This window comes from Haliotis cracherodii, unplaced genomic scaffold (assembly GCF_022045235.1).
Source record: "Haliotis cracherodii isolate W230 unplaced genomic scaffold, xgHalCrac1.p SCAF_3, whole genome shotgun sequence".
NCBI classification, from domain to species: domain Eukaryota; kingdom Metazoa; phylum Mollusca; class Gastropoda; order Lepetellida; family Haliotidae; genus Haliotis; species Haliotis cracherodii.
The window spans coordinates 58,358,306-58,369,601 of record NW_027266286.1 but is presented as its reverse complement, the minus strand read 5'-3'; the positions used below and the strand labels follow the sequence as shown (position 1 = coordinate 58,369,601).

At 44.4% G+C, this 11,296-nt stretch overlaps 1 protein-coding gene across 2 annotated transcripts; it reads right to left on the bottom strand.

Moving 5' to 3' along the window:
- Positions 1-5,803: 5,803 nt before the first annotated feature.
- Positions 5,804-10,999, bottom strand: LOC139475901 (soma ferritin-like). 2 transcript variants are annotated; one of them, XM_071259118.1, is made up of 4 exons: positions 10,784-10,999; positions 8,946-9,092; positions 7,543-7,668; positions 5,804-6,216 (listed from the first exon to the last, which is right to left on the bottom strand). In XM_071259118.1, the coding sequence occupies exons 1-4, from the start codon at positions 10,886-10,888 to the stop codon at positions 6,079-6,081; spliced, it is 516 nt and encodes a 171-aa protein (XP_071115219.1). In that variant the 5' UTR covers positions 10,889-10,999; the 3' UTR covers positions 5,804-6,078. The 2 variants fall into 2 exon arrangements, with proteins under 2 accessions (XP_071115219.1, XP_071115220.1); XM_071259119.1 differs by lacking the exon at positions 10,784-10,999 and adding an exon at positions 9,872-9,879.
- Between the last annotated feature and the right edge of the window lie 297 nt (positions 11,000-11,296).

Genomic DNA, 11,296 nt, shown 5'->3' with positions numbered 1-11,296 from the left:
GGTGAGGTGGTGGTTGGAGGAGGTGGGACATGGTGAGGTGGTGGTTGGACGAAGGGAGGCAGGTCCAGATACTGCAGGGCAATTCGAGGTGGTGGTTGGAGGAGGTGAGATGTTGACAAAGGAATATGAAATCAAACCATTACAGCATATGTCACGAAAGCATGATAGCAAGACCTGCACGTCTATAGTAGTGCACATAAACTAGGATTGGCACCTGGGAAGATAACACCTGTTATCACACAGCACCACTGGCAGTAGAAACTTGCATAACTTTTTATTTGTTTGTTTTCGAACTCAACATCATCCAATATTGCAGTTATAAGACGACGGTATGTAAATAATTCAGTCTGGACCAGATAAACCAGTGATTGACGGTAAGAGCTACATCCCACGATTTCGTACGATGATAGCAATCAAGTCACCAAACTTGCCCGCCGGATCCATTTAGAAATTTACGCCTATAATAGCTTTTATATAAAGTGCAGTTCAACTGGATGTGTCTGAATGACAACAAGACGAGTACCCGTAACAAACCGTTTAAACCAGTGTATTACAAAATATATGTGATGAGCGAAGTCGCGGGACAAAAAGGTGAAGGACTGTAGATTTTGATATTCATATACAAATTGCACATTTGCACATGATAGTCATTGTTTTAAGGATGGCGTGTAAATATGAAATTCATATCAGGTGATACAATGAGTGAGTGAGTGAGTTGGTTTAACGCCGCTTTTAACAGTATTCCAGTTATATCATGGCGTGTCAGCTTAATATGGGAGGAAAGCCAGAAGTGATGCAGGTCTCAGACGTTTAACACTTCGGCGAAACCCACGAGCACGGGTATGGTAAATAATATATAACAAATTGACCGTCTATTTTTTCGTTAATTGGACATATACATGACTGTTGTAAGTTAATGATACATGTAACAGACTTGGGGTAACATCTGAACATATCATACTCAACAACAAAAGTTCCTGTGACACCAATATTTTAGTGTATTTTTCAAACAAGTAAAATTTGGTTTTCAATATTGTAGGACATGTATGGAATCAAGTCACATAAACGCAATTGCTGCAGAAAAGCATGCATTCCATGCAAAAGTTGACTTTTATGCAAACCCCATGCATTTCACTACCCAAGAATGGGTATAAAAACATGTGCGTTAACGGGATTCCATATGCATTGTTTAGCATCGTGCTGACAACAACCACTCTACTATTCCAGTATTCCAGTTATATCACGGCGTGTCAGCTTAATGTGTGAGGAAAGCCCGAAGTGATGCAGGTCTCAGACGTTTACCACTTTGGTGAAACCCACGAGCACGGGTACGGTGCTGACAAATCTAGAAACATAATCCGGGCAAACCGAGATTTGAACCCACAATCATAGGTTTCTGGCGTGCCTAAGGGGTGCAACTCTGCACAGCGAATCGCGGCGCCTTAGATTACTCGGTCACCCGTGCCCCCACCAGGTGATACAAATGTTGACAGATTTAATATACTACTTCTTTCCCTGACGTCAATAATAATTAACAGATGTTTCAATAAATGTGTCGCCACAATGGTGCTCAGATGGACAAACACCGCGTGACGTGACATATCTTGCAGCAATAGATAATGTTGATTTCATACGTGCTGTTTATCAAGTTTTTCAAGTAACAACTACTTGTGCACCGAATGACAACGACATAGGGATGGACCATGGGACACTAGTGAGGACGAACGTTTCCCATTAACCTTCCTCCACCCTCCAAATGCTCCCTCCAGTTATTGGGGGGAGACAGCTCTCTTTCGCGACACCGAGTTCGAGGACAATTGGGGTGGGCTTGGATTTTGTAGAACAGCTGTAGAACATCAACGGAGTCTCACCAAAACCGTTAGAAATTAGTATTACAAGGCTCAATATAATACTACATATTATTAGTTATGGTGTCTTTAGTTGCTGTATACAGTGTCATATCAGGTTTGGAGATAAATATTGGGCGTGGCGTGGGCAAGGCCCAATATTTTCTCCTAACCTAATATGACACTCTATGACACCTAAAGACACCATAACTAATAATATATGGCGCCCAACCACACCAACATGGTATGCACGTGCAACATTACTTGTTGGGCTATAAAAACGTTGGGTATGCGTTTGCATGCCATATCAATCTTACCGATGAGTTGAAATGGGGTTTAACGTCGCGTCCAAGATTATTGCACTTATATAGCGACGTGCATGTACGATTTATAGTGCTAGCATACTGAGATACCATGCCGCAGTTTAACATGAATACCCCACACAGACAGCATACTCCGAGCCGACCTGACCTTGTTTCAGCCCCAAAATGCCGAGCGCTGGCAGGGTAACAACAAGTACCATCTTTAGGGCAACTAAACTCACTTTGGTTGCCTAACCAGGCTGTTGCATTCCCACTGCTGACCAGGACAGGTTGTTCTCTCCGAGGTCCGCGGCGAAATCCTGTGTTTTGACCGACAGTCAACGCTAGACCGTTACGGGTCGTCTTGCTGCTGGGTTGTCATTCGAAACTCACGTTTCGTTCGTAAGTAATTACGGGGCAGGTTTAATCTAGTGCTGACGTACTCTAGTTGTACTGAGCTCAACTTGTTGGTTAGGGTTTTTCATACTCCCTTTTTCTAGAAATCCATGGATAACCAACTTTCCCGGGATTGACTAGTTTAGGTCAAATACCTATTTACTATTGGGCTTAAAGTTACTCTTTCGGCCAAGTACTTTTATAATAGATATTCCGTAGGTCAAGTACCTTGTATCTTTGGGAAGTTTAGAATTTCCTTGCCCTGTCAAAGTGACTAAGTCTTTCGTCGATAAGAGTAGTTAGCTATTCGGCGTTTTTCGCCTATTTTATTGAACTAGAGACTTGTTTTGGGGATGGACCCTCTGTGTTTATTTCCTGCTATTTAACCCAGTCGAGGTGTTAATTTGGTCACAGCCAACTTAATTGGCCGTCTATGTATCTTGTCAATATCTTGTAAAAGTCTTGATTTAGCTACATCTTAATCCTACTAAATCTAAATTAAATGACATTAACCTACAACGTTTGATAAGTGCAAGAGATAAGTCTTAAGGCACAATGAATAGTGTCATGAAAAATGATTGTCTAAATTTTGAATATTACTTAAACTACTACCGGAAAACGTTTTGAACTCGTAACCATAATCTACCTGTTGAAACTGGTAGATGGAGAAAAAAAGCTTTAACCGAGAGAAAATGTCTGCTTTGTTAAGGTGATGAATTCCAATATTTGTTAATTTGTCCATCTTCAGAAAACGAAAGAAAACAATGTTTACACAGATTTACGACATTGAACCCAATATGTGTATAATGAATTTACTTCTCAAAATTCCACGATTAGGACCACTGAGAAAATTGTCCAAATTTAGTAAAACCATCTTGTCATTGTTCAAATCTATCAAGTAACTCTCTTCTGATTGAATAGTACATAACAGGTACATTGTTACCCTAGTGAATCTGTATATATGCATGCATATTTATATGTATTATGTTGTTGAAATAATTGTGTACCTCTGATGCCGCTGATAGCCATCTTCCCGAGGCAAGGGAGTTAACTGACTTTAAAAGTCCAGTTTCCACCCTTGCCGAACTAGGCTGGTATTACTTGGCTCGATCGTAGCGCCACCACTATTACCCTATCCCTTCTAAGTCTCTCCTATGGACCAATCAGATTCCACCTCTCGTATCACTTGCCTTTTTCTTCACACAAAATGGTGGCGCCCAAGTCAGGATGATCTGATGGATAATCAAGATCTATATTGTGATAAAACGGGTCTTACATCGCGAAATGCATCAAATCACGTGAGCACTTTGATTAAAAACATGAAAAGATTTGGAACATATCTGCTGAAAACGAGTTTGCGGTGCACAGTCTTTGCAAATCCTGCAATCGATCGAAATCTGCTCGACAGTTTACAAACCGGATTTCGATTTCGGTGCGCAATTTTGATTGGACTATGCATAGACTCGTTAGTCCAGCCAAAATGTAACACCATAATACCAGCCTAGTTCGGCAAGGGTGGAAACTGGACTTTTATAGTCAGTTAACTGTCTTGCCTCGGGAAGATGCTGATAGCAGCAGAGTGGAAGAAAAAGTTCCGTTCAGCTAATCAGCTTGTATATGTGTCCTGGTTTAATTAATCAGTGGTCGTTGTCACTGTAACATGGGTATTTTGATCTTTTTATTGTCATCTATACTAGTCTGTACAACTAGCTGATAATAATAAACCTGTGAACCTATTACCACGTTTCCATTATAACTTTATTCTTGTTTAATGACACCCTGGTCTCTGGAGCACAGCTGCGTGACACTCATTGATGAGCAGAGATACATACTCACATTACAGGGTGCCTTGACGTTCAGCTCCCTGAGAAGTATAGAACGACGTCACGCCTGAGATTAATAATCTTTGTACAGGAACTGATGTTTCAATCACATCTTACAGGGTTCTGCGGTCTACTATTGGATTCGTTCGCACAAAATGTAATTAAAACAGGTTCGAATCCAACTATAAGGTATATGAGGTGACTAACATCTCTATATACGTCTTTATGTGTTTGAATAGCACTTCAAACCACTTGACAACGTGACCTACCACTTTGTTCCCCTTCTATAAAAAATCAAAACTATTCCAAATACGACAATTGGTATTTTGTGTCAAACTTTTTGCTTGGTTTTCAAAGGGCGAAAATGTCCCTTCTGGATTCATATTGTGAGTAGTGGATAGAGTAGAATGTAGAGCTTAGGGTGTAAAGCGTAGACTGTAGGTTAGGGAGTAGAGCGTGGAATGTAGATTCTTTAATATAAAGCGTAGAATGTAGAGCGTAGAGTATAAATTGCTGATTGCAGAAAGTAAATTGTGTGTAGTACGTAGAATATATAGGGTAGGGGGGTAGGGTTGGGCGTAGGGTAGGGTGTAGAGTGCTGAATGTAGAGCGTAGAAGGTAGGGTAGGGTAGGGTAGGGCAGGGCAGGGCAGGGCAGGGCAGGGCAGGGCAGGGCAGGGCAGGGTAGGGTAGGGTAGGGTAGGGTAGGGTAGGGTAGGGTGTAGAGTGCTGAATGTAGAGCGTAGAAAGGCAGGGTAGGGTAGGGTAGGGTAGGGTAGGGTAGGGTAGGGTAGGGTAGGGTAGGGTAGGGCAGGGTATGGTAGGGTAGGGTAGGGTAGTTTAGGGTAGGGTAGGGTAGGGTATGGTATGGTAGGGTAGGGTAGAGTAGAATACTGAATGTATATAGAGTACTGAATGTAGAATTAGACCGGCAGTCGTCTAGGATCTACATCACTTTGATATTTTCTAGCGCCAGTCACCTGCTGAATCTTACAATCCGTGTCTGTGAAATGATTGAAATTCTGCTCAAAGTGACTTTGTCTAACTGACTTTTGTTTGTTTGTTGTTTAACGTCACACTCAGCAATATTCCAGCTATATGAGGGCGGACTGTATATAATCGAGTCTGGACCAGACAATCCAGTGATTGACATCATGAGCATCGACCCCCGCAATTGGGATACGATGACATGCATCAACCAAGTCAGCGGGCCTGATCCCGTTACTCGCCTCTTACGACAAGCATAGTCGCCTTTCACGACAAGCATGGGTTGCTGAAGATCTATTCTAACCCGGTGCTTCACGGGTCTCCAACAGATTCAAATGCTGTTCTCTTCACACGAGTCTTTCAGCCTGTCTCTGTGTATAGGGCCGAGGAGGAGCAATTGCACACGTACGGATCACTGAAGATGTCTAAAGAGGATGAAGACGCCCATATGCATGCTTGGATTTATTGCAGATGTTGTTTTACAGGATTTTATAACAGGGAAAATTAACAAAATTCAACAGACAAAATGTATAAAAAGATAAGACACGTATAAAAATTAAATGTTTCATCTCATTTTGGAATTCTCGTCACGCGTCACGTGAAGCAGGCTGCCAGTTACAAGAAGCGGGTCTTTAGTTCTTACAAGAAAGTAGAGGACAGAAGCAGTAGGCGTTGTCGGGCGTTGTCATCGGTTACCATGGGGACCGGAAGGCCGCGGACCAATTTAACTGAGAGTCTCGTGGTCGAACTGGTACTCTCCGAGACCTGGTCCAACGCGCTTCAGGTTGGTCACGTGGTCGGAGAGCTTCTTGATCATCTCGACCTCCTCTTCCAGGAACTCATCCTCCAGGAAGTCCATCATCTGCAGTAGCAAGACAGCAGAGACTCAGTTGAAGTGTGACATGGGAAGATATGCAGTACAGGGACCACTACATACATGCCTATTTGACCTGACTCTTCACCGCCTTCCCCTCTACCCTTACGGCATTTGACCTGACCCTTCTCCGCCTTCCACTCTACCCTCACGGTATTTGACCTGACTCTTCACCGCCTTCCACTCTACCCTCACGGTATTTGACCTGACCCTTCACCGCCTTCCACTCTACCCTTACGGTATTAGACCTGACCCTTCACCGCCTCCCACTCTACCCTCACGGTATTTGACCTGACCCTTCACCGCCTCCCACTCTACCCTCACGGTATTTGACCTGACCCTTCACCGCCTTCCACTCTACCCTCACGGTATTTGACCTGACTCTTCACCGCCTTCCACTCTACCCTCACGGTATTTGACCTGACCCTTCACCGCCTCCCACTCTACCCTCACGGTATTTGACCTGACCCTTCACCGCCTTCCACTCTACCCTCACGGTATTTGACCTGACTCTTCACCGCCTTCCACTCTACCCTCACGGTATTTGACCTGACCCTTCACCGCCTTCCACTCTACCCTCACGGTATTTGACCTGACCCTTCACCGCCTCCCACTCTACCCTCATGGTATTTGACCTGACCCTTCACCGCCTCCCACTCTACCCTTACGGTATTTGACCTGACCCTTCTCCGCCTTCCCCTCTACCCTCACGGTATTTGACCTGACTCTTCACCGCCTCCCCCTCTACCCTTACGGTATTAGACCTGACCCTTCACCGCCTTCCACTCTACCCTTACGGTATTTGACCTGACCCTTCTCCGCCTTCCCCTCTACCCTCACGGTATTTGACCTGACTCTTCACCGCCTCCCCCTCTACCCTTACGGTATTAGACCTGACCCTTCACCGCCTTCCACTCTACCCTCACGGTATTTGACCTGACTCTTCACCGCCTTCCACTCTACCCTCACGGTATTTGACCTGACCCTTCACCGCCTTCCACTCTACCCTCATGGTATTTGACCTGACCCTTCACCGCCTCCCACTCTACCCTCACGGTATTTGACCTGACTCTTCACCGGTTCCCACTCTACCCTTACGGTATTTGACCTGACTCTTCACCGCCTCCCACTCTACCCTCACGGTATTTGACCTGACCCTTCACCGACTTCCCATCTACCCTTACGGTGTTTGACCTGACCCTTCACCGCCTTCCCCTCTACCCTTACGGTATTTGACCTGACCCTTCACCGACTTCCCCACTACCATTGATACCATGACCCTCCCCACCCCCAGCAGTGTGTGACCTGACGCACCTGTGGGTCAGTGTTGCAGTCCGCCACCTTGTGCAGGTCCAGGAACTCCTGGTTGACGTTCTTCTCCAGGGCCAGGGCAGACTGCATCACGTCCAGGCCTGTCCCCCATTCGTCTTGGCGCGGCTTCTGCAACAACTCGTTTACATGTACCCGACTATATCGACATTACACACACAGCAAAACTACTCAATCTGATTGGATTTATGCCACGTCTGTTAATACAGCGATGATAGTTTTAATAGTCTGTAATATCTGTAATAATCAGATGGAGATTCCCTAAACCTACATCACTAGATGTGTTATGATATTGTTCTTCTGATGTTTACTGGGTTCCCTAAAATGAGTAAATGCGTCCAACCCGTGAAGATCCGGGTTAGAATTGGTCTTCAGCAACCCATGCTTGCCGTAAGAGGTGACTAACGGGATCGTGTGGTCAGGCTCGCTGACTTAATTGATGCATATCATCGTATCCTAGTTGCGTAGATCGATGCTCATGATATCAATCACTGTATTGTCTGGTCCAGACACGATCATCTACAGACCACCGTCATATAGCTGGAATATTGCTATGTGCGGCGTTAAACAACAAAAAAACACACATCTGTGCATCTAAGAAGCAAGCAAACAAACAAACAAACAAATGTGACCATGTACACGTAAGTCTTTCTTATTAATGTTGACCCTGCTCCGACAGTAACGACATTGTAAGAGAATGGTGGGAGTGCGACATGTACGCTATCGTATGTTTTGATGACCTGCACACCTCTGTTGGTCTTGTCTGTAAATCTAGGACAAAATTCATCATTCACTGCATCCGTCGCGGCGACAGAGTCAGGTTTCAGTGATTTCATTTTTTTTCTGCAGCTCTATGGCAATCCATTGTTATCTGGGTGACCTGTAGCCCCGCCCTAAATGTGATGTAGTATAGCCCCGCCCCTTATCAAATGTGAAATTTTGTAGCCTCGCCTTTATGTATACTGGATAATCTGTAGCCCCGTCTTCATGTTAACTGCGAAGTTCTGCAGCCCCGTCCCAAACTTACTGCTGACTTTCTGCAGCCCCGTCCCAAACTTACTGCTGACTTTCTGCAATCCTGTCCCTAAGTTACTGCTGACTTCCTGCAGCCCCGTCCCTAAGCTAACTGTGAAGTTCTGCAGCCCCGCCTCTGGGCCATATGTGGAGACCCACCCCATGTTAAACGTGACGTTTTGCAGCCCCGCCCCTGGACGATATATGGAGACCCACTCCATGTTAACTGTGGCGTTCTGCAGCCCCGCCTCTGGACCATATATGGAGACCCACCCCATGTTAAACGTGACGTTCTTCAGCCCCGCCTCTGGACCATATATGGAAACCCACCCCATGTTAAATGTGACGTTCTGTAGCCACATCCCAGTGATTACCTTGATGTCCTGCAGCACGATGCGCCCACCTCTCTGGTTCTGGTACTTCATCATTTTCTCGGCGAACTCGCGCTTCTTGCAAGAGGCATCCTTGAGAAACTCAAAGAATCCTTTCAGGGCCACGTCATCCCGGTCAAAATACCAGGACTGGAAACAACAAGAGTGAGTGATTATTGTTTTATGCCGCGCAATATTCCAGCAATATCACGGCGGGGGACGCGAGAAATTGACTTCACATATTGTAGCCATGTCGGGAATAGAACCTTGGTCTTCAGCGTGACGAGCGAACGCTTTCACCACTCGACCGTCCCGGAAATAACAAGAGAATCAGCTTAGTCGGAGCAGAGGAAGCACACATTATGAGAAAAATATATAAATAAATAAAATATTCTATCAAGTTATTCTTTGCTTTTATATACTTATAAGACAACTCTTCAAGATATTGTGTCCTTATTTTCTCAATTCATCGTCTTCATCTGTATAGTGTATTATGATCACGCGCTATAACGCCACGTGCAATATGTAGACAGCTGTTCATGTGCAGACACTACATCTGAAGCTGGTGGTTCTAGGGTTACGTAACATCCAATCAGCGTAACAATAAACCAATATTGTCACGCATATACTATTACTCCGTGAGAGAGGTTGTCTGTCTGAATAATAGCAACGCTACATTGGCTATCGGGTTACACAACATTTTATCTCAACAAAATGTCAAGGACGTATTGTGGGTCAGCGCGCACCAGGGGTGGGGTGGGGTGGGGTGGGGTGGTTGAGTGTGTTTGTGTGTGTTCCTTGTGTGTGTGTGGTGGGGGTGGGGGTAATGGAGGTGGTGAGGGAGATTGTGTGTGGAAAATGTGGAAGTGGGAGAATTGTAAAGCTGTGACACTCGCTATGGGAGATAGAGACCTAAGGGTGACACTCGCCATGGATTGGTAGATAGAGATATATATGTGACACTCGTCATGGATAGGTAGATAGAGATATAGACGTGACACTCAACATGGATTGGTAGATAGAGATATATATGTGACACTCAACATGGATTGGTAGATAGAGATATAGATGTGACACTCGTCGTGGATAGGTAGATAGAGATATAAATGTGACATTTAACATGGATTGGTAGATAGAGATAGAGATGTGACACTCAACATGGATTGGTAGACAGGGATATAAATGTGACACTCAACATGGGTTGGTAGATAGAGATATAAATGTGACACTCAACATGGATTGGTAGATAGAGATATAGATGTGACACTCAACATGGATTGGTAGATAGAGATATAGATGTGACACTCAACATGGATTGGTAGATAGAGATATAGATGTGACACTCAACATGGATTGGTAGATAGAGATAGAGATGTGACACTCAAAATGGATTGGTAGATAGAGATATAGATGTGACACTCAAAATGGATAGGTACATAGAGATATAGATGTGATACTCAACATGGATTGGTAGCTAGAGATATAGATGTGACACTCAACATGGATTGGTAGATAGTGATATAGATGTGACACTCAACATGGACTGGTAGATTGAGATATAAATGTGACACTCAACATGGATTGGTAGATAGAGATATAGATGTGACACTCAACATGGATTGGTAGATAGAGATAGAGATGTGACACTCAACATGTATTGGTAGATAGAGATATAGATGTGACACTCAACATGGAATGGTAGATATAGATATAGATGTGACACTCAACATGGATTGGTAGATAGAGATAGAGATGTGGCACTCAACATGTATTGGTAGCTAGAAATATAGATGTGACACTCAACATGGATTGGTAGATAGAGATCTAAGTGTGACACTCACCATGGATTGGTAGACATAGCTACAGTTCAGCAGGACGTTAATCTGTTTGTTGACGCCCGCCTCGCTGTTGGCGTGGTAGTTCTGACGTGCTTGACTTTCTGGCATGGTGGCAGATAAGTTCTCGTATGGAATGTGGAATAGTAGATGAAAGTTTGACGCTCCTGTCTTCTTGCCCGTACGCACACTGACGCAGCTAAGCAAAGAGTAGACTGGGGCCACACTGGTCGCGTGCAGCTTATATACGGCTCGTGGAGCTATCTATGGTCACGTGATGTTCCCCAGTCACATGGTGACAAGTTGATGACGTCAACCAATTATTGCAGCAAATCAAGGTGCACACTGCACACTGCACAGAATATAATGATGTCATGTCACCTTGACATTGCTACACCCTGGCATGAGGGCCGAGGGACACAAGACCTGTTAGCTTGGCCTGAATCAGGAAATCACGATTAATTATTATTCATTTTTTACCACTTTGTATTTGGTTTAGAAAAGGACTTTATAATGGAA